General features: G+C 43.3%; 2 protein-coding genes across 4 annotated transcripts in view; both read left to right on the top strand.

Moving 5' to 3' along the window:
• LOC136366334 (nuclear factor of activated T-cells 5-like) overlaps positions 1 to 2,439 on the top strand; it is a 49,531-nt gene extending 47,092 nt beyond the window's left edge. Inside the window, 1 exon segment of the mRNA XM_066327315.1 lies at positions 2,404 to 2,439. Coding sequence (XP_066183412.1) covers positions 2,404 to 2,439 — 36 coding nt within the window.
• A 6,906-nt stretch (positions 2,440 to 9,345) lies between these two features.
• Positions 9,346 to 27,308, top strand: part of LOC136366372 (nuclear factor of activated T-cells 5-like) — a 30,451-nt gene continuing 12,488 nt past the window's right edge. Inside the window, exons 1-4 of one of the 3 annotated variants that reach the window (XM_066327372.1) lie at positions 9,389 to 9,466; positions 19,602 to 19,663; positions 20,160 to 20,718; positions 24,829 to 25,021. In XM_066327372.1, coding sequence (XP_066183469.1) covers positions 20,189 to 20,718; positions 24,829 to 25,021 — 723 coding nt within the window. In that variant the 5' untranslated portion in view covers positions 9,389 to 9,466; positions 19,602 to 19,663; positions 20,160 to 20,188. Of the gene's footprint in view, positions 9,467 to 19,601; positions 19,664 to 20,159; positions 20,719 to 24,828; positions 25,022 to 27,308 lie in introns of all 3 variants that reach the window. The other 2 variants (XM_066327373.1, XM_066327371.1) reach the window with 2 other exon arrangements.

Below are 27,308 nucleotides of genomic sequence, written 5' to 3'. Positions count from 1 at the left end.
ATGGGGATGACTGAAACACAGCCAGGAAAGCTTTATTTGATATTTGGATGAATGCCATAAATAGAATTCAGCTAACACATGCCTTTGTCAGTTGTTGAAATTCAACTTTAAAAGGATTAATTTCTCAACTCCTATCCTGCTGTGCAAAGTCCTGAATATTGAGATTAGAAACTTTTCTGAAGGTTGGTGGGACAGGGTACAGGAGCTGGTTGTGAATTGCTTGCAAAATTACCTATTAATTATTGCCATTTTTGGTATTAATACTTGTCCTTTAGAAAATACAGGAAACAACTTTCAGCTTAAATTTTTATTTTGAAGTACAAGAAATAATGATATTGTGGAAATGTTCAAGGCTGGGTTGATGGAACTTGGAGCAGCCTGGACTAGTGGGAGATGTCCATGTCCCTGGCAGGAGGTTGGAATGAGATGGGCTTTAAGGTCACTTCCCACCCAAACCAATCTGGGATTCTGTGATATTAGAGCTGTGATCAAATGTTAATGACTTTAATCATTAATAATACATTACTGGTCATCTTTCTCTACAACACCAGCCTTTCAGAAAACTCCTCTGCCTCCCTCACTAACACTCTACAATGTGCATTTCAGGGAGTAGCAGAATTTGCAGGCAAGATTTGCATTTTAGTGGCCAGTGCTACATCACCGACACGGAGCACTGGGATCCTCTGGGGATGGTTCAGAGTGGAGCTGCACCACCATCAGCGTTTTAATGCTGGAGTTTTCTAGCACAGGCAGCCCCCTGGCATCTGCCGTCCCCTCCACGCGCCTGGAGCCTGTTGCTTTAGGGTTTGCTGCTTTTGTCTGAAGCCGGGGGAACTGGAAGGAAGATTTTCTGTTTGGCTGTGTAAAACATCCTTGTATACACTGCAGTTTCTTTGAAAACCTGCCACTGTTGCTGTAGCAGCAGTGTGGCCCTGCCAGGGCTGACAATAACAGGAGACCTGCTTCCAGTCCTTCCCTGCTCCACGGTCACTGATATGCTGAGGGTGGTGTGGCAGATAGAGGGGACAGTGCTCTGCAGGTGATTCCCTCTGGCAGGACAGAGCTGCATCTGACAGCTGTGTGGAAATCCAGTGGGCAGCTTTGGGCAATTAGGGAGAACAGGCTAATTAGTCTTTACGTATTTTAGGTTGTATGCTCGGTTTTTATTGAGCCCTTTGTTTCATCGTATTGAGACATACTCAAAAACACGAAATAAAAGCAATGTTTTAGTAAGTGTAACCTGGTGGATTTGGCACTGGGGTAAGACAGATACCACTGGGAGCTTTATGAAGTTATGATCTTACTACAACTCACCTTCAACTCTTGCAAAAATAGGAGTGATTAGATCAGTAACCATAAAATGTTTTGGGGTGTCTGCATCAAGACTATTATGTAGTGTCTGTTGTCCTCCTGCTCAGCCTCACTGCCTATGGGCTGCTTCTTGCTTTTGCCATGCAGTGATGTCACGGAATGTCCCAAGTGTCACAGAATCCTAGGATGGTTTGGGTGGGAAGGGACCTTAAAGCTCGTCCTGTTCCACCCCTAACATGGGCAGGGACACCTTCTGCTGTCCCAGATCCGAGTCCTGTCCAACCTGGCCTTGGACACTTTGAAGGATGGGGCAGCCACAGCATCTCTGGGCAGCCTGTGCCAGGGCCTCCCCAGCCTCACAGGGAAGAATTCCTTCCCAATATCCCATTAAAAATCTATATTCCTGTGGTTTAGTGGGGCTTGGTAGTGCTGTGTTAACAGTTGGTCTCAGTGTTAAAGAGACCAACCTTAGTGATTCTGTGATTCTTTGAACAGTTGCTGTATTTTATCTGTTCTGTGTATGCTCAAGCAGGGTCCTTCCTTTTTGCTCTGTGTGAAACCTTAACCTGTTTTCAGGGCTGTTTGTCTTGTTTTCCCTTCTGCCAAACCTGTGATGTTAAATCAGTGAAGTTGCAAAGATGTTAGGAAATGCAGGAGTGTGATAGTCTGTAATATGTCCTAAATCCCCTTTTGACAGAGGTCAAAAGAGAAACAAAACTGATTGTTCTGAAATACAGAACAAAAGCTTATTTGCTCTCTGTTGTGTGTTCTTTCAGTCTACCAAATCTTTTTTCTTGCAACTTTGTAATATAAAAATCTCTGCTGTCCCTGAAGCAGATTTTCCGTGCCTGCAGTTGTCATGGGTGATTCTCACTTCTGCAAGTGAGAGTTTGGGTCTCCCAAGGAGTACTCAGAAAAACCAACCAAAAAAAAAAAAAAAAAAAAACAAAAGGAGAAAGCCCAAACCTCAACAACAACAAACCCTCGGCACTGAAGTAGGAAGTGCTTCAGTGGTCACTGATCTGTCTGGGCTGTGCCTGTCTCAGTCTGTTTCTGTTCTGGTTTATGCACTGAGCTTTGTCTCTCTCCTAGTTTCCTTTCTCAGACTCTCAGAGCTTCCTCTGTTGAGCTTCTTACTGAATCCTTGTTATCCTCCTTTGGCTTCCATCCATGCTGTCCTGTGCTGCTCCCTGTGCCAGCCCTGCTATCGACATTGCCATCTCAGTGCCTGAACATTCCGTGGGCTGGGGACAGATTCCCTGTCATTCCCTGTCGGGTGATGGGGTGCTGGCTCACAGCAGCTGGAGGAACAGTTTTGTCTGCTCATCTCAAAGGCCAGAAAGTTCTGAACTGTTGTATTCTCACTGCAGGAGTTACTCCAGTGGGTCCCGAGGTTACTTCTCCCGGTTTAGCCTTGAGGAAGCAGTCATGCTGTGAGATGTGAGCTGTCTCCATTGGGGTGGCCTGAGTTTTCTGGAATGTGGCCTTAATTCTGCTAGGAATTCTGTTGGATATTGGAAAGAAACTCTGCCCTGGCACAGGTGCCCAGAGCAGCTGTGGCTGCCCCTGGATCCCTGGCAGTGTCCCTGGACAGGGCTTGGAGCTACTTGGGCTAGTGGAACGTGTCCCTGCCCGTGGCTGGGGATTTAATGAGATGTGCTTTGAGGTCTCTTCCCACCCAAACCATTCCAGGATTCTGTGATTGTGTGAATTCTGGTTGTAATAACCAAACTTACTCAGTCGATGCTGTTCTTGAGGTCTGCAGGAAAACCTGTTCAGCTTGGGGTGAAGAGCCAGAGGGTTCCTCAGCTGGCTCTTACAGGCTCTTCCTGATGGCCAAAATAGTCTGCTTCAAAGTCTTCCCACACCCAGCTTTTGTGTACAGAAAAATCCCGAGGGCCGTGTGATACGAATGTCTTTTAACAAAGTGAAGCTTTGATTACATTTTGGAGGATTTAGAGCTCCTCCATTCCTTCATCATTCTCTAAAAACTCTGTGAACTAAGATATTGTGGTGGAATCAGTGGCCTCCAAAAACTCTGTGAACTAAGATATTGTGGTGGAATCAGTGGCCTCCAATAAGCTCAATCACTAAGCTGTGGTGGTTATCAGGCACACTGAATTCTGAGTAGAATTTCTGAACTTCAGGATGAACAGATAAACCAACCAACCACAAGGTCTTCTGGCAGAGGCCTGGATTTTTTAAGCCTAGAGTAGATTCTGCTTTTAGCGTTCCTTACCCACAAAAATTTCTGAAATATGTTCGTCATATGTATTATTTTATTAAAATGCAGCGCCTTTGGAGGTGAAGAGTGACAATCTGACATTTGGAGCCTTGGTAGTACAGATTTTGTCCAAAACTGTGTCTTAGATTAGCATCATAGGACCTTTATATGTGTGTGGCTGCTCTGAAGCTGAAGTTGCTTCCCTAGTGGGGGTGAGGTGGAATATGGACACTTTATTTTTCCTTTATAGTTTCTTTAATTTGCTGAGCACGTGTGCTCACTTTACTTCACTGACTTCCCCCCGTGCAGCAGAGGCTACTTGCTGCTTCATGATTTCTAATTGTTTTTTAATCTCAGTTCCATATAAACAACTCTCTTGGCCTGTTTGCTTGCTTGTTTTTTTGATCAGCTTAGTGACCATCATTAGAAGAGATTTCTGCTCCGATGCCGCCAGCTGATTAGAGGAGGACACCAAGGTTTGTCTAATCTCTGGTGTGACTGTCATGTGCTGCAGCAAGGAAATGGCTTTGGGAGAAGCAGCCAATCTGTGCGGGTATTAAACCATGTTGAGGAGACGAGTATCAGTGGGGATATGGGCAGCCATTCAGTGCAGGGAGGCTTATTAAAAGACAAGGATTAACTTGGCTGCTGTTCATGAGGTCATGGAAGTGGTAAGGGATTTCCAGGATGTACCTTTCCTTAAGGGCAAAAATGTCAGCAGCAAGTGGAAAATGCTCCACGTCTGCTGCTAGTGCTGATAATTCAGATGGTTCTCATCTTCTCCCATGTACTGATCTTGCTCTCCATGTGATTCCCATGGGGGCAGGAAAGCTGTCATTACCTGTTAGTCCTGGGCTGGGGATTGGAGGGATGCTGCTGGAGGAGCCCCTGGCATTACAGGGGTGAAGTCCCAGAACAGGTCACAGTGGTGGAACAGACTCAGGTGAGCTGGGCTCCACAGCCTCCTCCAGGCTGGGAGCAACCTGGAGAAGTGGTGGTGGAGTTGGAGCTCCATCCAGGGCCCTCTGCACCTCATTTGCCCGCAGGACAGAGCAAACTTCTCTGTCAGGTTTGGGGTTTGGCTTCCAGCAGTGGCAGTTCCTGAAACGTGGCTTGGCTTTTGATGTGGAGTAGCAAAGCTTAGGGGTATCTTTTCTATGTGTAAGGAAAATTCCATAATGTTTGAAGTGTTTGGAAGTCCTGGGGAAGTGAAGCTTCCTCGTGGATGAGCTGCTGTTGTTTTAAACATTGGAATTGGGTGTTCTTTGCTCTTTTCCTTGTCTCTGTGCTCCTGGCATCACCAGGTGTTGAGTTACAGGCAGCAGCAATTTGGTCAACCAAGCAGAAGGATCTCAGTTCAATTTGTGTCACAAAAGTTTGAGAGCAGAGAGGTTCTGTAGCACCCTGAGCCAGTACTAGCACAGTGTGAGATAACAGGGCGCTAGATTTCTAGAAATCACTAGTTTTTAATCTGTGCAGCTGAAATGTCTGTGTAGGTGTAGCCAGAAAGTCATGGAGGATCCATGGCCCAGAAGAAGAAGGTGCTGCATTTGATGGAATAGTGGATTCTTGTGTATTTGGTTTTCTGCTTTACAGCAGACTTTTCCAACGAGGAGGGAGAGCACTCTCCATGCTGGGAATATCCCTTTGGGAAAAGCCTTTCTATGGGACATGTCCAAGCTGCTGTGACTCCTCACAGAATCTTGGGGTTGTCTCAGCATTCCCACACAGGAAGCAGTTGTGTCATGTTCTCTGTGCCCTGTAAGCTTAACTGCTCTGTTCTAAGAATAAAGTTGAAATGGAACCACAGCAGGCTGGTGAGTGAGGAGGAAGGTGATGCTGTGTGTCACAAGGTGTGCTGTGTTTCTGACACGTCCCTTGGTGCTGTGAGGATGAGGATGGGCTGGGATTCCCAGAGGTGTTTGCTGCTGCTGGGGATGGGAGAAGGCTGAGCACTCTCAGCCTAGGGTGTGTGTAGAAATCCAGAATCATTCCCAGAGAGGGGCAGCTGTGAGTGTGCACTGAGGGGAGGTGAGTGAAACAGGGTGAAGGACCCTGTAGTATTTGGTTGCCATCACGAACCACCAGCCTTTGCCCTCCTGCTGCAGCATCACCACATCATTTTCACAGGCTGGTTTTTGTACCTTCTCAGTGTTATTTTTCCTAAATCTTCCCAAGGTCTCTCCTCTCCCCTTTGAAGACAGAGACCCTGTCACCAGCTGCTGGGGCTGAGCCATGTCCATGTTGACCCAAGCACATATTTTGTGTGGGCTGGTGGTCACTCGTCCAGCCCTGCCACAGACACCTTTTGTGCAGTTGTTTTAACTGAAAATGACCTAATTCCAGACCATCTTGGGGTGGTTTGGGTTGAAAGGGACCTTAAAACTCATTCAGTCCCACTGCCTGCCATGGGCAGGGACACCTCCCACTGTCCCAGGGACACCTCCCACTGTCCCAGGTGCTCCAACCCCAATGTCCAACCTGGCTTTGGACACTGCCAGGGATCCAGGGGCAGCCACAGCTGCTCTGGGCACCTGTGCCAGCCCTGCCCACCCTGCCAGGGAAAAAAAAAAACCCTTCCTAAATTTCTTCATTTATTTTTTTTTAACTAATACATAAATTCAGAATGTTTTGTGCAGGTTTTGTAGTATACAACAAAATCTTCTCTTTCCCAGTTCCAAGGGCTGTGTTGTTGGATCCTGATCCCAGGTTTGGTGTGGTTCTGGTCCATATAACCATGTGAAATAGAATTTTCTGGACTGTCAGTACAACTGGCAGGAAGATCAAAGTTTCAAGCAGCTGATCTCAGATGAGAGATTATAAGGGCAGGATAATCGGATAAAGGGCAGTTGAAGAAATTGACACTTAAAATACTTTCTGTAAATCTGCCTATCCCTGTGAGTCCTTGATTTTGGGAGGAGAATTTGTGAAGCTGGGCTTGTCTAGGTGAGATATTTTGGGGAAAGATAAGAGATTTGGAAGTTTACTGTAGATAGTGTCTAATAACTGATTAACTTTATGCAAGTGAGCGTTAGTGTGAGGAAACGAGTGTTGGACTTCTGGCTGATCACTAGGGTTTATCTAGTTTGCATGTTATCTTGTTTATATTTCATAATAACCCTAATCCTGAAACACGTGTTCCTTGCTTCCCGTAGGGAGAGAGAAAATGTGTTTCAGTGTTGGGTATAAATGGAGCTACTTCCAGGAAAAAACCCGGAAACTTGGGATCAGCCAGTTATTCGTCAAAGGAATTAAATCAGCAACAAATTACAAGACACGTAGTGCTGTCAGACAGCTTAAACTTCCTCACTGATTCAGCACTGGCTGCTGGAAGCAGGAATTCTGTCTACACATTTTTTCTGGCTAATTATGTAGAAATACATAATGATGCTGAGATACTATTTTTGCCTCCAAATGTAATACTGCATTTCTGCAGCAGCCTTTTTCCCTTTAGTGGGTGTTTTCTGCAGGAATCAATGTAAAGTTCTAGCAGGAAATTTTGTGTTCTCAGTATTGGTGAATGCACACACGTGTAAAATGTGATGGAGAGGGGCTGAGCAGTAGCTGCAGCTCTTGGTACAGTATGAGGCAGGGGGGGAGCTGTATCCTCTGGGGAAGAATTAGTTTCCTTGAAACAACTCTCATGTTACTGGAATTTGTCAGCTTTTGCTTTAATGCTATTTATAGTTCAGCATATATAAACACTGGCCTGTGTTTAGGTGAAAACACAAAGTTTCATTTGATGTCTGATGTGTGTGGAGTGGGTTTGTGGCAGCAAGAGTTCTTAAAGGTACCCAGGCACTTGGGATTCCTCTGGAAAGTGTTGAACTGCAGTTCTCCAACGATGTGTTTTAGACTCTGGAGCTGCATCTGATGTGAGAAAAGCCAGGAGAATTGTTTTTCTTCTGAGAGCTTGGGTTTGTCCATAAACTTCTGCCATGAGTTGATAGATTCACAGAATGCTTTGGAAGGGGCTGGAAGGCAGCACTTGTTCCCACTTTTGCTGCTGTTGGAGCAGCTGCATTTGCTTTTCCTCAGAGATGAGTGCAGCAGTTTGCAGAGGCCCTTGTAAATGAGCAGCAGCCTTTACTCCAGCTGGCACTGCCATACTACCTGTAGCAGGACAGGAAAATCACAGGCAGAGGTTCAGGGCTGCTGCTGCTCAAAATGTTTAGTGTGGGGCTCCAAAATGAGGGTTTGCAACAGTGTGTGCCTGCAGGTTACTACAGAACACTTTGTATTTCATGTGTAAGTTGAATATATACACACACACTTCCACTCCTTGCTCGAGAAACCCTCTGAGAGGAGTGAATTGTCATCATCCATCATCTGTCATGGCTCCTAAAATATTCAGAGTTGACTACAAAAGCTCCTTTCCAAACTCCAGGTTATTGGGTAATTGAGAGCTTGTCTCTTTGGGCTGGTTCTTGGGAAATTTTTTTTGTTTAAAAAATTTATTCTTGACTCCAGTGTGGTGAAGGTTCTATCAGGCCTTTTGCTTTAGAGGGCTGCTTACATCCAAGGCTCCCACAGGATAATTTTTTTCTCAGGGAGCACATGATTTTTGCAGTAATCCACAAGAAGCACAATTCTAATCTTTGCGAATAGTTCCAACAATATGATAAAGAGGGAGGGAAGGAAAAGCCAGCATTAGAATTGAAGCACATTCCCAAAGATCACAAGACCATTAAGAGCAAATCTTTAATTTCATGCTTCATTGATAAAGACCAAGTTACTTGGAATGTGGTCTAAAATACGACAGGAAGGCTCTCTCCTGAAACACCTGGTGAACACACCTAAGGCTGCAGGTGTACAGGGGGCTGGAATTAACTGCAGAGCTGTAAACAGGAGAGGATGGAGCAAGCTCCATCCATTAGGAGGGAACCTTGGGAATCTCCTGGGTAACACACAAGGAGGAGCAGAGCTCAAACCCGCAGGGTTAATACAGCACAGGGAACACAGGGAGTGTTGGGGCAAGCCCTGAGGAGGTCACTAAGTTGATCCTTGGCTCTGGAGCCAGGCTGACACAGCTGGAGTTGTTCACCTGGAGGAGAGAATGCTCCAGGGGCATCTTAGAGCCCCTTGCAGCACCTAAAGGAGAGCTGGAGAGGGACTGGGGACGAGGGTCTTGTGGGACAGGACACAGGGAATGGCTTTCACTGCCAGAGGACAGGCATGGGTGGGATATTGGGCAGGAATTGTTCTCTTTGAGGGTGATAAGACCATGGCACAGGGGCCCAGAGCAGCTGTGGCTGCCCCTGTATCCCGGGAAGTGTCCAAGGCCAGGCTGGATGGGGCTTGGAGCAGCCTGGGCTAGCAGAAGGTGTCCCTGCCCATGGCATGGGGTGGAACAGGACGGGCTTTAAGGTCCCTTTCAAATCCAGTCTGTGATTCTAACTCCATAGGATGTTGTTAGGATGATGGTGCTAAATTAGGCTTTTTTTTTCCTTAGGAAGTCAGTTGCACAGTTGGAATTCTGAAAACAGGTTTGTCTCAGATTCTCACGTGATGTGCTGCCCTCAGCCCTTCGTTCTGGATGAGAACAGTTTCTCTGGAAGTTCATGAATTATTTCTTTGTTTGAACAAGTTTGTGTCCTTTGTTTCGGTCTTCAGAATATGCATCTTAATGTTTGCTTTCTGCAATAAGTCTTTTTCCATGCTGTTATTTCCAAGCGCTTACTGTAACATTCTCCAAACCTTCTGAACGGGTTGAGTTATAGTTAATTTCTTTTAGGCAAAAACATTATTTTCTTTTCTTGTGTAGGGCACGGGCGACTTTTTGACCGGGTTCTTTTCTTTCCACAGAATCTGTCTATGACCTTCTCCCAAAGGAGCTGCAGTTACCACCTTCCAGAGAAACATCCATAGCATCCATGAGCCAAACAAGCGGTGGTGAGGCCGGTTCGCCGCCTCCAGCTGTAGTTGCTGCTGGTAAGGGCTCTCCTTTATTCTGGTCTTTGCTTAAGGTTTGTAGCCTTCTGGCCAACATGAACAGTGCTGGCAAAGTTCTGAGTGTGAAAAAGAGCTCCGTGGAGAAGTACCAGAGTTCATTCTAGGAGAATGTAGGTGGTGTAATTCAGCTGGGCGATCAAAAAGCGTCAGGTGTCTGATGTTAATGGTTGCTGTGTTTCATGGATGCATCTCCATTAAGAAATAAATTATCTGCTGCTCTATTCTGTTATGCCACACAGGCAATTAACTCCTAGAATGCACTCTGTCTTCCAAGGGAGTAAATCCCTGTGTGGAACTAAGGCGGAATGCTGACTGACTGTAAACCAGTGGGTTCTAGTTAGGATAAAAATGGAACAGGAGATGACATTTTGGGCCATGAAGCTTTTACCAAAATGTGAGGAGGAAAAAAAGGTCATGTTTTCCATTGAGGCCTGAGGAAGTGTAGTATTTAAACTCCTTTCACACACATCTCTAGTGTGATGTGGTAGAAAATCCTCAAATACATGAGGATATGATGTATATCAGCTGGAACTCTGTAAATGACCAGTGTAGGTTTTTTTTCTAATTGACAACATATAAAAAAGAGGCATGACCATTTAATCTGCATCCTTTTCTTATTCCCAGCTATGTTCTAGACTTTAAAGACTCTCACTGATCTTTATTAAAGATAAAAAAGTGAGGACCTAAGGGCAAAGCTTTGATTTAAGAGATCAGCCTCGGTGCTGGCTTGCATCTGGAATTCTTGTCAGTAACTTGTATATGTTACTACACATCTGTGCAGTGGGGAAAAAAGATCATTTGGCCTATTCTAGATGCATCTCCCTTCACTGGATAAGGGGTTTTTTTGTAATTTGATCCCCATATTTCTTACAAGGTCATGTTCCACTTTCCTAATTGGCGTTAAATTGTTGCTTGAGAAAAAAAAATTCTATAGGGTGCATTATTCCTTTTTCTCTCTCTCTGAGTTCAAATGCATTAAATGTTTGTGTGAGAATGTTTCCCAGATTTGCATAGTCCAGGACTCCTGATCCCAACCTGAAGTGGTTGTAGGTTTGTCAGAGAAACTTTACAGCACTGCTCACCATTCATGTTTGCCAGACCTCTCCTGAGAACCTGTGGATTTAACTGTGCACAGTGGAACTTGGCCATCGAAAGAATTTGATGCTTTTGTTATATTGAAAGGATTTGGTGTTTTTATATCACTTACTAAAAAAAAAATAATTTGGGCATCTGTTTCTAAAATCACGGTGCTTAATGATGGGTTTGGTTCACAGACAGCAGCAACCAAATCTTGTAGAAACATGTATCCTAAAAGCAACTGAACAAAACCACCCCACAAACCCTGTTACACTCTAAATCCACAGACAGGCCTGAACTGCTAATTAATTCTGTACCTAACAGAAAAGACTTAAACTTGAATGGAACTAAAGTCTGTTGCCTCTAGGTATTTGGTGTTTGCCAACAGCCAGTCCAGATCCTTTAAAAAACCTGAGATGCATTCATTAGATGTGTTTGGGTTAAACTGCAGCACAAGTTTCTGGAATGAAAAACTGAAAAATAGTGTTGAGGCTTCTTGTTAACATTGAAAGGAGACCTGATCATTCACCTATGAACACTTTTCAGTGTCAGAGACCACAGAGGGTCACAAAGACTGAACTGATACCAAGTCGAGAGCTGGGATTGTTCAGTGTGGAAAAGAGAAGGAAGGGCCCAGGGTAACCTTAGGGCTCCTCCAGTGCCCAAAGGGCCTCCAGGAGACCTGGAGAAGGACTTGAGACAAGGGCCTGGAGTGATAGTTGTTAAAAATTCTGTTTAAACTGCCCCCCAAAACCAGACAAAACCCTAGAGGAGCAAAGACCCGTTTTGTTTCCATTGCTGGTTTGAATGTGGCACATTCTGTCTGTGTCCCTCCTGCAGCTGCACTCCCTTGGTAGAGAAAAGGGTGGTTTACTCTTTTCCTTAATCCTTGTGGGATTTCTGCAGCATCTTTGAGAAGCTGCCACCACACTTTGAGTCTCTTACCCTGCCTCCAGTAGTAATGAGAGGTCTGGGGTTTCTTCACAGAAGAACTGTCCTGGGCTTTGTGCAAACCAGGTGCTTAGACATACATTTTACACTTACATTTCAAAAGATTAGCATTGGCCATCATTTGCATACATCAAATGTTTAATAGCAGGCTGTAGGTAGATTTTTGGGGAGCTGGCACTGTACAGGAGCAGGGGCAGGAGGAAGGACTGGCAACCTCTTGTTCTGTATCTGAAATTTTCTGTTTTGTGTAAGTCTTTCTAATTTTTGGTCTGGTCTTAACTTGCCTTAAAACCTCATTTTTCAGGAATGAGAGGGAAATGATAGTTCAGTCTGCACAGGGCTGTAGGTAATCTCATTTAGTCTTGTTTTTAAAAGGAAGGGCTTATTTGAACAGCTAGCCACACCATGTAGAATTCCCTTGCAGATCTGATTACTCTGGATAATGAGAGGATTCCGTGACAGGGATTGATCCAAAGTGCTCAGAGGTTTTTCCTACTCCTCTAGCAGTTCACACAGCTTGTTCTCTGCTTCCTGAAACAGAGTAAGACAATATTTTGGCTGAAATTCAGCTTTTTTGTCACCTTGCTGTGGGGTTTTGTCCCACGTAGATCATACTATAGGTTGGAAATAACTGCTGCAGTTAACTCCTGGTTTTTTTGGAGGAGCAGGACAGGCTGGTTTTAGCAGTGATGACCTCACAGGGGCAGACTTCTAGTTCTTCTTCCATTTGGAAATTTGTTTTGTGATTTGCAGAACAGTTGTAAGAGTATGAAAATGGAATGTTGCTGATTGGATTTTCATTAATTTGATAATAAATGTGTATCTCTCATTCGTTAATCCAGACAAAGAGGTGTTACCCACTCTCTGAATAGTCAACAGACAAGTATATGATTTCACAGAACTCTGGGATTTTGAGCTGCTGTCTCAAGCTTCTAATTCTGTAGTGCTTCTGGAAAACAGAAGGGAGGGAATGGATCTGTTTTTATCCCTGGAAACAGTTCTCTGTGCTCCCTACTTGAATTCCAGTGTCTTTGTTCAGGGGACAGGAAAAGGAGGATTTTGCCTGGTGCAGCACCATAAACACATTAAATATGAATCATCTCCAGACTCTGGAAATGCATGAGGGTGTCATGCTGAGAAATGTCATTGTGTGCTCTGCCTGGAGCTTTTACATGAAATAAATGTGCCTGGAGCTTTCCCAGTGCTGCTGCACAGTGTTTGTGAGCTCAGTTGTGAGGAGCCATGCTCCAGTCTCTTCTCAGTTGGTTCTGAAAGGCTCAACAATTTTTTGGTGTTGATCAAGACACCTTGAACCTTAAAATGCTTAAAATTCACTCTGCCTGTTCAAGTCCTTTCTTAAAGGTGTCTCTCCAGCTTTTAGGTAGCACATGGTTCTTCTTGTCTTTTGGGGGATGATCAGGACTATTTTTGACCATATTCTTGAAGTGAGTGTTGCTTTTTCATCTTTTATCTCCAGTGCCAGAAATGCTCAAACCTTCTGAACCCCAGTGAACTGTTCCAGCAACTCACTTCCCTTCTCACCATCCCTTGTTCTTCCTGCAGCAAAACTTGGAATGAGACACTTTGTCTTGTTCACAATCTCTCAAGCTGCTTTCCATTTCCCACAGAGGCAAATAAATATATATATTTCCATATTTTTTGTATTGCTGTCCAATTTCCTATCCTTAGTCTCCAGTGGAATTCTCCAGTGGTGTTCTTGCTGCAGCAGTAGGGGAATATGTTTTGTGCTACTGAAATCTATTTACTGATCTCTTCTTTTGCTTTCTCTGTATTTAATGAAGTCTTCTGGCTTGCAGTTACATCCTAGGAAAACAGTAGGTAAATGAGGAAACTTTATCTTTTTGGGATCAATTTTATACTTCTTTTTATGTTTCATTTTAATTAAAGGGCCAACCTGCTGGTCCAAACAGATGTAATTGTCTTTTTTAATTGGAGTTGTAATTGAAATGGTGCCATAAGCATCTTTGGTCATTTTAATTATGAAAATAAGGTGTTACTTCTGAATTGCTCCTTTAAAGACATGGATAAAGATACCTGCATTGCCTCTGGGTTAGAGACTGGGTGCTAAGGGTTGTGTTTTCTGCTGCCAAAATAAGGCTTTTTCATCCTTCTCCAGCAGAGGATTATGAAGCCTCAAAATGGAGATGGGTTTGTTTTGGTTTAGTTTTCCCTGAGTAGCTTCTCAGGCTTCTTCATTTTTATTTTTACTGAAAATATTTTGTTCAGTTATCATCCTTCCAGGTGTCATTAGTCAGTTTTTCCTGTTGATACAGAAATAATTACCAGAGATTTCAAAGGGGATCTCAGTGCTGTCCCCAGTTCTCTTATCCTGGGCTTATGATTGCACGTTGTAAACAAATGAACAGGAAAAAAAAATGATTCTTCTTTGTAGTTGGTCTCCGATGCCTGTACAAACTTCCATTTCTTTGTAGGCTTTTCCCTTCCTCTTCCCACCGCCCTCCCAGTTGGAGATGCCTTCCTGCCATTTCCAGGAGGATGATTCCAGGGATTTCTGTCTGCAGCTGCTCGCTGCACTCACGAGTCAAACGCTTCTTTCTTACACGATGAACTTCAATAGACCCTGCAGCTTGTTCAGAACTCCCCCTGCTGCTGCTGTGCGTGGCTTTAAGTGTTTCTCCTGGAGGTTCATGTCCCAAAAGAGCCGTGGTGGGGCCCAGTCTGGAGAGGCCAGGTTGTGAGGAGGGTCAGCTTAGCTTTTGGAGAGGTTCCTTCATCGTTCCAAAGGGTCTTCTGGTGAGACATCTCTGCTGGGAAGTGCCAGAGATAAAGATTTTTCTTATTGTTTCCATGATATGGAAACATTTTAGGTGTGTTCTCTCCGAATTGAGCGGGAATATCCCAGTTGTCCAGAGTCATGTGTGTATTGAGAGCCTTCCTGCTCCATGAGCTTAGTTAGAATTCCATATTTATATTAGTGTTCATGTCTAGTTCATATCTTCTTTCTAAACGGTTTGTTTTCAGTCTTCATAATTTCACATCTATCTCCCATCTTTTTCTAAATTAAATTTATTTTCAGTCTTCATGGATTTCATACAGTCAGTAAACCAAATTTTCTAGAACTGCTCAATCAAACAGAAACTGTCTCATCATTCCACGAGTTTGTTTTTTTTTTTTTCTTACAGCAATTTCTTGCATTGAATGGCTGCTGTTATTAGATCAGAAAGACTTGAGAACAGGCTTGGTTCTGAAATTGGGGTGTTCTTTGCCAGATCCAGCTGTCCTGAGGTCTCCTCCAGGTCGCTGGGGTGGTGCAGAGGGGTTTCAGGCAGGGCTTGCAGAGAGCAGCTGTGGGTCCCAGAGTTCTGCTTCCTTGGAATCAGCCTTTTACAGAGTGGGAAGGATCCAAGATCCATGGAATTGGTGTGTGTGAGCCACTAACAAAAGCCCTCCCTAGATACCTAAACTTGAGTGTTAATTGAATAATGGGAGTCATAACAAAACCATTGATTGATGTATTTACCCAAAGTATAACAATAATACACTGCTTGGGTCAGCATGGGAATGTAAAGGGGAATTTACACTGTTGGGCTTAATGTAAATTAAATTAACCTACCTATCTTGAATCTGAGTGTGTTTAATAACTGGTGAATTGGATTGCTTGATGATATTGCTGGGATGCTAGTTTTTTTCTCTATTAATACACTTAACTTGCATTCTAGCTTCGCCATTCAGAGACAGGCATCGAGTGGTGGGTTGTGTGACAGTGTCTGTCAATAGTGAAGACAAATAGTGCCAGAGACACTTAACCCATCCAATCTCACCCAGGGTATAGGTCGGTCTTGTTTTCAGACTTCTTCATAAGTCTCTTTTCTTTCTTTCTTTCTTTTTTTTTTTTTTTTTTTATTATTTTTTTTAAATTTTTTTTTCCTTTTTTTTTAATTTTTTTTTTTTTGTTTATTTCTGAATAGTGGATTGATACTGATTTGAAACTAAACTTTTTGGAAAAGTTTTTTGACATGACGTCAGTAATACAAGAAGAAGAAAAGTAGAACCCCAAGTTTGGCATGTGAGGTGTTGAAAGCAGGTTTGCAGCCACTTTGTAACTTCTGGGTTTTACTTTTAAAACCTTTGACAACACAAAGGTTGATGGTGGAAATTCTGCAGTTTCCTTCTGAAATTGTTCAGGGTCTGTCCTGAAATTGTTCTTCTGTGTCCAGGGGTTCAAATAAACTAAATAACATTAAAAAAAAAAATCTTACCAAGGACATGACGTGCTAGAAAAATTAACACATTTAATAAAAGTTATACTTCACATATTAAGCATATGCACCACTTAATCCTCACCCTGTGGGTGAGTTTTCATCTTTGACACGTTTTCTGCACAGAGCATAGTGGATGCCATGGGATGCAGGGGAGGCTCTGAGAAAACAATTAGGTTTTTAATGGCTTTTTGCTTGTCCTGGCTGTCCATGCACAGGTGGCTGGAACACTTGTGAAGCCAAAAATATCTTCAGTTTATTTATTTGTCTTTATAATCTTAAGCTTTCCAGCCTGGGAAACGACTTGCTTTTGCAATTAAAAGGCAAAGTCATCAGGACACTGTTTCTGTTTGAGGACTTGGTGATCCTTGTTGTATTTAAAGAGTGAACAAGGATTTCAGGATCCACAGAAGTGTTGCCTAAAAAGACTCCCTCAATGCTAAATAGTGACTTTTTCTCTCTCCTGCCTTTCCAAACCTTTATTTTTTTAAGAGGCTGAATGCCTTGTTTGACTTCACAGGAGAATAGGATATAGAAAATATGTAATTGCCTTGGTTGCTAATGCAAGAGGTAATACATTTTTTTTTTCTTTTTTGTTTTTTTGGTACTGAGAAGAAAAAGCCTGCCCTGCTTTGCTCACAGGGACACTCTTTGCTATGTGCTGCCTTACTTCAGTCCCTGTGCTGGACTGATTGATACAGTTCTGCCTCTTTTAGGGGATAAAAAACTTGCAGCACAGGCAGCAAAGTCTGAATTAGCTCTTCCAGCTCCCTTTGATGTTGCAGTGATGGCAGTGCAGAGATGCAGGAGGTTTAGTTTCAACAGGGATCACAGTTTCTCTAATGTGGAATATTCTTTTTTTCTTGTTTTTTATTTAAAAAAGGAGAAAAAACAAAACAAAACAAAACCCACCTTGTGATGCTGATGCACATTTCATTTCTGTTCCTGAGGCTGCACACTTGCCATGACAAGCACTTGGCTTCTGTTCAGTGTCATTTCTCTGAAAGCAAGTTTGATTTTGAGACTGTGTTAAATGAAATATATTCAGTCTTCTATTTCAAAATGTACCTACTCCCTTAAAAATACAAATATGTATTTGTTATTGCCTCACTGTTCAATTGCAAATCATGAGCCACATGTACCAATTCCCACTAATATGTGTCTGAAGAAAGTGAAATAAAAGGAATGCTCAAAGCTGGGGAAGGTGTGTGTATGCTCTCACCTTGTAAAGCAGCACAAGTTAAGTTAAAAATACTAAATTACTTGTTTTCCAAAATGCAGCACGTTCATCCAAGAAATCTCTTTTGGGTGTCAGATACAAATGTCCCTGGCTCTGGAATGAAATGATGGACCTAAATGGGAGCCATGTAGAGCACTGTTTATTCATTGCAGTACCATGGTGAATTCTTATTTGATTGACCCAGTTTATTTATTAGTTCAAAGGAAGATGAGTTGGCTCAAGGCCTGCATACTCTGAGAAAACATAGATTTCACTGTTTCTTAGTGTTTTCATAACTTAAAATGGTACTGAAACAGTTACTAATTTATCTAATTTATGTCCCCAGATGTTTTTAAATCTGTGTATTCGACTGTTCTAATATAACCAGTTTATTCAGTTTGCTGTAATATTTATCATACTTTCCTATTTTTGGGTAGTAATGACATTCATTTATTATATAAGGCTAAAGAGAGTTTCTCTTGCCATTACTGTTCTGTTTGGGCTTATTTCCAAAATCTAATCTTATCATTACACAGGTGCCCCTCTGGTAAATGGAGGAGAGTGTAAACAATTTGTAATGGACAACGTTTATTTACTTTTTAAAAAAACAGAAGCCCACATACACGTATTCGTACATAAAAGTACTTTTTAACTTCTAGAAAAAGGGAGGAGGAGAAATTGTTTTGGAGAGCAATAATGACGATATTGCAATAACGATAATATTTCACAATGCTGCACCCTGAAACAACACTACCACCACCAGCTCTTTTAGCTTCGTGCTGAAAAGCCTTTGGTTCAGTGATATATTTATTTTTTCCCCTAGGAAAGTGAGGGGAAAGTGCAGGTTTTGCATTCCTGGCCAGGAGATGCACTGAATCACCAGCTGAGCCCAGTGCTTGGTGTACGTGGCCCACGCAGAGCTGAGCCTGGAGTGTCCAAGGTTTCCTTACACTCCCAGGATTGCTGAGAAAAGATAAATCTGATATTAATCTGTTGGAGGAGGAGTCCTGCAGTCGAAGCCCTGCTGCCTGTTCCATGTGTGTAATGATTTCATGGTCTGAGTCCTTGTCCCACACACCCCGACGTGCCCACTCTTCCCAAGTTCATTTACTGACCTTTCCTGGGGCAAATCCTGGCCTTCAGCCCCAACCCTGCAGCTCCACGGGGCCCTGGGCACACTTCTGCTTCTCCTCGGAGGTATAAATGATGGATGGAAACAGAAATCCTCTTGACCAAAACGAACAGCCCGAATAGCGACGGGCCCGTCTCAACTCAAAGTGGCTGCAAATCAGCTCCAAAGTATTGTCACTGAAATGAACATCTAGATTTAATAGTTCTTGCCAATCCTATAAATGTTTTTGAGAGAAGCATTGCATTAATGCATGATATAGAAAGGAGAAATTTGTCTTTAAATTGGAATGCAAAGTGACTGAATTCTCCAGTTTCAGCCACTGTATTTGCCAAAGAACAAGCTGGAAAATGGAACTGGTATCATTCAGCTGCTCCTGGTTCACTGGGAGGCTTGGGGAAGGCAGAATAGTTTATTGATAAACTGTAATGACCTCTAAATTGGACAGGCTGAAGTGATGTACTTTTGCTTTTACACTCATGTAGCCCAGGAAAGCTGTAGGAAACAGTAATGGTTTAAAAATTCTTTATTATCAGTCGCTGATGCCCCCAGTATATGAAAGTTGGCTCAGTTTTACTGTTAATTAAATGTATATATCATGGCTAAAGAGACTTTATTCTTTTACTTTTAAATAACTAAAACTGTGTAGAGTAGTCCAACAGTCTCCAACTTTTTAGACTTGAGAGACTATTACAATATTTTGGATTTTAAAAAAATCCCAAGCAGCAAAACGAAAAACATCGTGTTCCTCTGAGTGATAGGGATCACCTGCATGACAGCAGTAACTAGCTGAACAAACATATTGTATTGTTATGTATATATTTAATGTACAATTTGGTTCCAGAATCAGGTTATCTCAGTGCTTCTGGTTTATCAGGTGTGGCTGGCAGTACAGAAATACAGAAAACAGAGTTTCCCCACAGGAATCTAAAATCTGACTGTAAAATTTAGTTATTCCTCAGTGAGCTACAGCTGATTGGAATAAATACATATGTTTGCATGGTCTGCTTCCCCTGGGATATTTAACTTACATATTCCATTGATTTGTCTGTTAAAATTTTTCAATGGCAAGAACCATGGTGTTCTCCAGAAATCTTCAGGAGTTTGGTTTAATAATTGTCGTGTTTCTGAACCAAATTGAGCTCTGGGACCTCTGCAGAAGTCGCAGTCACGGGGTTGGAAATCTCCTGTTTAATGTGAATTTTTCAGAGGTCTGTCCCAAGCTGTCTCTGTGGAAGGGACCAATAAAGTCTGAGAAATTGGTCCCAGTGACTGAACAAGTAAAATTACAGAAGTTCCCAGTCCTTGGATCAGTGTGTCTCCAACACAGATATTTCATCCCTGTTTTGAACCTTCAAAGTCAACAGCTTGCTCGTAGTGACTGATACCAGTTCCATTTTGCCTACCAACTCACTTGATTTTATATTTTATTTCTCATTTATGATGGAATAATCAGCAGCTCTTTTTCTCATTTATTTTCTCATATTTTTATTCCAGGATTTGCCTCTGAAGCAGGGAGTGTCTGCATTAAAAATGACCTGTAGTTCTCTGCTTCATAGGTTAGAAACTTATTTTAATATTTTGTGGCTAAGCACAGTCCCATCTTTTTCAAAAAAAAAAAAAAAAAAAAAAGAAAAAATTAAAATTTTCCAACACTAAATTGTTTAATTGGCTTTGAATGTGGATTATAAGCACTTTGCTTTGGGGCTATTTGAGATGAAATGGCTTCTACACCATTAATTAGTCCAGCTGAGGCAACGAAAGCTCTGTTTATTCGCAGCCATTTGTACGAATTAACGTTAAGTCGTAAAAAAAAAAAAAAAAAAAAAAATTCGATTGCAGTGGATCGTGCTGAGACTCGTTTGGACATTTCCAAAGCATTGGCTAGGCCGTATTGCTTTGAGCACTTCCATTCCAAAAACCAAACCAAATTCCAAACATTTCTTGGGGGAAAGCAAATCGTTTCCTTAAATCACCTTGATCTCACTGGGACTGCTATAGCCAGCGCACGCCCCGCCACGGGTCCTGTATTTACTTGTGAATTGTACACCGCAGATGCTTCTTCAGCTCCCTCCTCTTCCTCCATGGGCGGTGCTTGCAGCTCCTTTACCACCTCTTCCAGCCCTACCATTTACTCTACCTCAGTCACCGACAGCAAGGCTATGCAAGTGGAGAGCTGCTCCTCGGCCGTGGGGGTAAGTACCCGAGGGGTAAGTGAGCAGCAGATAACCAGTAACACAGCCCAGCAGCACCCGGCCACGCCGAAGCGCCACACAGTCCTGTACATCTCGCCACCACCCGAGGACTTGCTGGACAACAGCCGGATGTCCTGCCAGGATGAGGGCTGTGGATTGGAGTCAGAACAGAGCTGCAGTATGTGGATGGAGGATTCACCCTCCAACTTCAGTAACATGAGTACCAGTTCCTACAATGATAACACTGAGGTGCCACGTAAATCGCGCAAGCGCAACCCAAAGCAGAGGCCAGGGATCAAACGCCGAGATTGCGAAGAGTCCAACATGGATATCTTTGATGCCGACAGTGCCAAAGCGCCTCACTATGTCCTTTCTCAGCTCAGCACGGACAGCAAAAGCAACTCAAAAGCAGGAAATGGGTTGGTATCTGCTTCTTTTTTTTTTTTTTTTTTTCCCCTCCTTTTTTTTTAAAAAAAAAAAAAAAAAGAAAAAGCGTTCTATCTCCATATGTAAAGCCAAACTAATAAAAGTGCCCCCGTGCTGTGGCAAAGGTTCTGCTTAGGTTCTCACATAAACCCATCCCTTCTCCGCTGTCCCTGTCGTGTCCTAGCCCAGGATAAGTTCTTCCTGACCCCAGAAATTGTGGCTGCCCCATCCCTGGAAGTGTCCGAGGCCAGGTTGGAATGGGGTTTGGAGCAACCTGGGATAGGGAAAGGTGTCCCTGCCCGTGGCAGAAGGTGGAACTGGATCTCTTGAAGGTCCCTTTCAGCACAAACCACTCCATGAGTCTGTGATAAGTTCTCATTAAACCTGTTAATCTTTATTTAGAAGATAAAGCTAAACTTTCCCGCAGCAATTAAATGCAGCGCTGATGAGCTCATCTGTTCTTTAAGTGAAATTCCCAAAAGGCCACACCATTCCTATTATAAAATGGCAATGAAAATGTATTTAAAAAAGGCAGAGTGGAGCTGGTGCACCCTGAATGCTTTTTTTTGCAGGATTTTATGTGAAGATTTCAGTCTGTACACTTCACCTGCTGCTCTGTTTGTCAAATAGAGATAGGGATGGGAGTAGAAGCTAATGTTTCATTCAGCTCTCTCATCATTTAAATTATTGCTTGCTTTACTTTTTAATGAAATGTTAAGACAATGTGGTGAACCAGTTTTTGGTTTTTCCTTGTGAATTCACTTCTGTATTTGATTTTTTCAGAAATAAATCTCTAATGCTGTTTCTCTCTGTGCTTCTGGGTCGTGTGCGTGTGTCTGCGTGGGCACGCCTGGGTGGTGGCCCCTCATCTCCCACTTCACACTCTTCACTAAATGCATTCCAGTAGCTGCCTAAAGAGGACAATTCCATCAGTTTGCAAGAGTGTGTTGATACATTTCTTTTTTTTTAATTTTTTTTTTTTTTACTTGTTGCTTCTTTAGTACTTTCAAAGTGGTCAAATGGATAGATTTGGCTCTTTTATTTTGGGCTTTTTTTGGGGACAGGAGTGCACTTTGGTTTCACTTTATGTCTGTGCTTGCAGTACGTTCTGACGTTCATCACAGCAACGGTGAACATTAAAATTTGACTGATGGCAAAGATGATGAACTTCTCATATCCCAAAGGGAAAGAGCCTGGAGTCTGTATTCCCAGGGTCAGTGCAGTTCCATACTTAAAATTTCACTGTGAAAAGCAGTTCTGAGAGCATGTCCTGAGTGTGCTGCTGCTTCCTGGGCAGGGTGGCCTCTGGGCTCAGGGTTTTCACCAGCCACAATCGATGGTAATAAAGTAAAAAACATTAGTCCCTGGTAGAGTAGGGCAGCTTGGAATGAGGAAGGGGCCTCCCCCAGCTCCGAGGGACCAGGCTTGCCCTTACAGAGGGAAAAGCTTCATGGAAATTCAACAACTGTGCCACTGTGAGCGTGATGTCAGGGAGGTTTTGTAAACTCTGACAGAATATGTGAGATCTCTAAAAACAGAACAAGGCTTCCCCAAAAGCACAGGGCTGACCAGGGACATCCCTGGGTTCTGTGAGTGCAGAGGGAAGGAAAGTGGAATGTTTTTCCTTCTGTGTGGCAGGCCAGACTGAACTGCAGGAAAACTCCCAGGTAACAGAACCATCCTTGGGAATAAGTGCTCTGGGATAAGAAGTGGCCAAGGTCTTAGAAAACTTAATTTTGCCATTGGAATATGGAGATTTGGCCTTACAAATCTGGGTCACTGTAGTGACTGGAGTTTTTTTAAACTTCCCAGCCTCGTGGAGCTCTGCCAAGGGAGTTATTTACTTTTGGCTTAAAGAAAAGAGCAAGGAAAGCTGCTGTGCTCCGTGGTGAATGGAAATGGCATTTGCCCCAAAGAGACAGTTGTTGTTAAAAGCCAGGAAGAGCAAGAATATATTCCCGTGGAAACTTGGAATTTGTGAAAGCCTTTTTAGAAGCGGATGAATTGGTGGTGATTCAGGGCAGAGACTCAGGTTTCCTGGTCTCACTTTCACTTTCAGGTCTGCCCTGCAAAGAGCCCTGATGGCAGAACAGGACCAGGCCAAACTGCTCAGGAGATCTGTTTGAGTACATAGGATTTGCCACTTACATTTATTCCTTTTTTTAAAAAAAGAAGTGCTGGATTAGAGGATATTTTGTCTGGTGACAATCACATTAATAAATGTGTGCGTATGAAGTGTACAGGTGTGAATATTTGCAGGGTGAATAAACTGAGGTTAAATTCATTAACTGAAAGGATGTATTAAGTGATTCATCCTCATATTTTGAGGAGATGGACCACTGAGAAGTTCTGGTGAGGGCTTTAAATTGCCTGCAGGTTTGGGTAATTGATTGAAAGTAATTAAGTTTCTAGAGGAAAGACTAAAATAACTGTGAGGAGCATCTATATGCATATATATGCATAAATATAACAATGATAAAATATTAATATGCTGACAGTTAAGGTAGTTGGGATTTAAGGGTGCAGTTCTCCTGGAGAGGTCAGTGTTAATGTCACTGCTGAAACGTAGCCCTGGGAGTGGTAAAAAGTGAATTTAATTTTGATGGCTGGCTCTCCAAGGTGTCCCTTCAAAACTGAGCTATATCCCAGTCTCCCCAGTGGCTACACTGGGCAGAATAATCAGGACTGCTCGGCAGGAAGGTAGTTTTATTGTAAGATGCTATTACTATTATGTTTGCAGGGTTTTATGTTGGTTTTTATCTCGTTCTTGCTTCTGCTGGGTACTGGTTGAGTGAGCATGAGTGTGGAAGGCAGCCAGGGCAGTGGCTGGGCTGTCCACAGTGAGGTGCTTAACCTTCAGGGGCAGAAAATGGGAATGGACACATCCAAAACACCCACTCTGTCTGTTTTAACCCCTTTTTACCTGTAGTGCAAGGTTTTGGAAGGCTTAATGGAAATAAGACTGTGACAAGACCTCTTGCGTTAGGCAAAGAGCGATGGTTTTAAACTAAAAAAGGGTTGGTTTGGTGTAGGTCAAAGGAGGAAGTTTTTTCAGAAGCTCCCAGGGGACAGTTTGGAAAAAAACCCCAAAAAAACAGTTTTCATCCTTTTTGGGAAGGAACAAATCCTGGATAAATTACTTCAGCAACTTGCACGTTGAAATGGGATTTGTTTTCTAAGCAATCCACACCTGTTATTTAAAACTGTTTGCTTCCCAGGCATTAGCTGTTAGAAACCATGTTTGCTAGGAAGAAAGAATATGACATTTGTATGAATCATGGAGCCCTTTTCCTGCCTGCACCACGTACTGTGGCACAATCACATTTCCTAGTGGGAAAGGAGTTTCTTGGCTTTCAGCTTCGTTACCAAATCCTGGTCTGAGTAGGATCAAGGGTTATTTCCCATTGTGCTCTAAAGGGAACACAAAATGGCTCAAGTGCTGCTAGACTTGGGAGAGCTCCTTCCTCCTGGTTTTAATTATGGAACTGAGAACAATCCACTACATCTTACGGAATGCACCTGGAAAGAAAGGCCTTGTGCATCCACTGATTTAACATTGGTGCAATTATGCCAGAGCTTTTACAATAACTAATTGGGTTTTAGCATAAATTGGTCAATCTGTTTAGACAGAAATCAGAGCTGGAGTTTGCATGGATATACAAGCTGAGGTGGAGACAGGCATGAGGCTATTTTCCTGTTTAAAGAAGTGTCATTTAACCTTAAATCCATCCAGTGTGTGTGTACGTGTGTGTTTGTCACACAGCTTGTTCAGGCTGTGTCATAGACTCTGAAAAAGCAGGTTATGAGCCGCCTTCTGTTCGTTAACATCGTTGAATGCTAATTGCTTCTCCCTTCCTTTATGTTTGCTCTCTGAAAAGCAGTTCCTATGTGCTCTGGATGGAGGAGGCAGGGAAGCACCATTCCTCTTCATCCTGCAGGTCTCCTCTGGCAGAAAGAGAATTCCAAAGTTCTCTCTCAACTCCAAACCTTCCATCCGTTAACACGCGCTCTTTGCCTTTTCAGCTTTTCTCTGATTTGGAGCGTTTTTTTTTATTGGGGAGCCGCTTCTAACATCTTCTTGATGGTGTGTTCTGACTTCTCAGAGCATCAGAGAACCAGAAGGGAGCTGGAGGGAAGAAGACCCCAATGTTGTGTGGTCAGTACCCGACTAAGAGTGAGGGGAAGGAGCTGAAGATCATGGTGCAGCCGGAGACCCAGCACAGGGCTCGGTACCTGACCGAGGGCAGCCGGGGCTCCGTCAAGGACCGGACACAGCAGGGCTTTCCCACTGTGAAGGTAGGCTGGGGACAGGGCACTGCCTCCCAGGGGCAGGGCAGCTTCTCTGCAGTGGGGCAGGAGCAGGCTGTGGGCTGGAGGGGCTGCACAGGGTCACTTCTTGCAGGTCGCGGGTCCTGCTGACATCGCGGGGTTACAGGGAAGGGAGGGAAGCTTCAGGGATGTAAAATCTGGGATGTTTATCCTGTTAGGCTGCAGTTCCATGGGCTGTGTGAACACAGAGACATTCCATACCTGTAAACGTGGGATAGTGAAATGCTCTAGCTGTTGGATGGCTGACAGTGGCCGTCATTGTCCAGTGGTAGTGAAGACATAAACCAGGTTTCATTTAAATAAATTGTAAGGGGAGATGTTTTTGTTTTGTTAGGTTTTTTTTTGGTTTTGGTTTTTTTGGGGTTTTTGTTTGATTTTTTTTTGATTGGTTGGTGGTTTTGTTGTTGTTTTTAATTCACCAGTATCTGAGTTGATGTATACAGTGTCCTTCAAGTGAGTCATGGAGATCTCACTGAGGTGTGCCTTACAGGTCACACTGCTCAGTGTGTCTGCCATGGGACAGGTGGAGGTAGTAGGGGTAGATGTGGGTTAGAACTGGAGAATGGGGCAAGGAGACAGGCAGCATTTATGTGCACACTTGACAGTTGCAGCCTGTTTCCTCTATGAATGCCTTAAAATCCAGGTGCTGAAGGCCTCTTGCTCTGATAAAAAAAGACAAGAAGGTTACAAGGAGATCTTTGACATTTCTGCTCAGGAAGGAAGGCTGAGGCTGTCCTCCAGGGACTGCACACGAATGCACAGAGTGGGAATTTGTAGGTCATTTTGTTGAATTTGATTTTCCCCTGTGGAGCCTGGGGAAAGCAGGTGGAGAACTTGGGAAGGTTTCCTAATGAAAATAGTAGAGAGGCTTACCAGGAGCAGGGCTGGGCTTGACACAGGGTGACAAACAGAAGAGCTGATGTCAAATATCCTCCCACAAGTGATTGTGAGAGTCACCAGAGAGCTGAGTCCAGGCCAGCACTGCGCTGGCACCATGGCAAGTGACATCCTGGGAGGAGTGTGGCCAGCAGGGTGAGCGAGTAGACAGCTAGGTTTGTTATCATTTAGATAAGGAGAGTGAAAGACACTTCATTTCATATTTTTTCTTAGTTCTGTCTCTTTGAGAAAGCAGCAAAGCAGTTCTCAACCCAAACTAACTTAGCAGGTCCACAAGGAGATGTCTGTTTGTCACACAGCCCTTAAAATCTGTGCTGACTGCTGCTGACAGAAGACAGAAGTAGGCTTATCTTCAAAGTGCTGCTCAGCAGTGGTAGGAACGCCAGCAGCCCTTCACTCAGTCCCCCTGAGTAATGCAGAACTCCAGTAAAGTTTCATAAGAAAAGAATCCATTCATATCGGCCTGTTGCTATGGGGATTTAGTGCTCATTTATGTGGATTCTCTTAATGGGCCTTTGTTCATCTGAATTTCCTTTTAACTCCTTTCCCAGTTACCCTGTAGCACCCGTCAGTGAAAATTCTCTTTGGAAGAGTCTCGTGTTACTGAATTCCTGGAAGTTCCAGTTTGCTTTACCAGTAGGCAGAGGAGTTCATACCCTGCAGATAAAACTCTGCCAGGGCTGGACAGACAAATGAGTCAGTGAATCTTCAGGAAACCTGAGCTACTGGGAAGAAAAATATGTTACGGACAAGGGTTTTTTTGTTTTGTTTGTAGAGTTTAAAGGTGGAGAAGAACAGTGTAAAGATGGTGCTCAGCAGAGATCTGGTCTGTGGCCCTAACAGGCCAAGGAGAAGCAGGTTCAGTGGCCATTTAAATAAAACTCTTCTTGAAGATTTACAGCTTGAGTGTACAATCAGTATGCAATGTTAAAATTGTATAAGCAAGCCTTAATCAAGGGACTGGCTGTTGAGGCCCTTGTTGTGAGCTGTGCTTGTGGTTCCTATGTGGATGCCTCCAGAGATCTTGGGGCTTTGCTCATCTCTGACAGTCACATTTGCTATTTGCTTCTCTTGGGCATAAGCACACAATGATCTTACCAGTATTTGCTGGTTTATTTATTTTTTTTCCTTTATTTGAACTTGTTACAAACTTCAGAACTACATTTTTTAAGTGTGTCAGGGAATAATCCCCCACGAGATTCTCCAGAGGATTCTGCTCTCATTTGTATCTCCTCACTACTAAAACTGGAGCTTCTTTCTGCAGGTGTTGCCTGGGCTTCCAGGCCTGGGGCAAAAGACAACACTGTCACCAGAAATCCTTGAGCATCAAATGTGTCTCAGTGGAAATACTAAAATA

Source organism: Sylvia atricapilla, chromosome 12 (assembly GCF_009819655.1).
Source record: "Sylvia atricapilla isolate bSylAtr1 chromosome 12, bSylAtr1.pri, whole genome shotgun sequence".
Taxonomy (NCBI): Eukaryota; Metazoa; Chordata; class Aves; order Passeriformes; family Sylviidae; genus Sylvia; species Sylvia atricapilla.
This window is presented reverse-complemented; position numbering and strand designations above follow the sequence as displayed.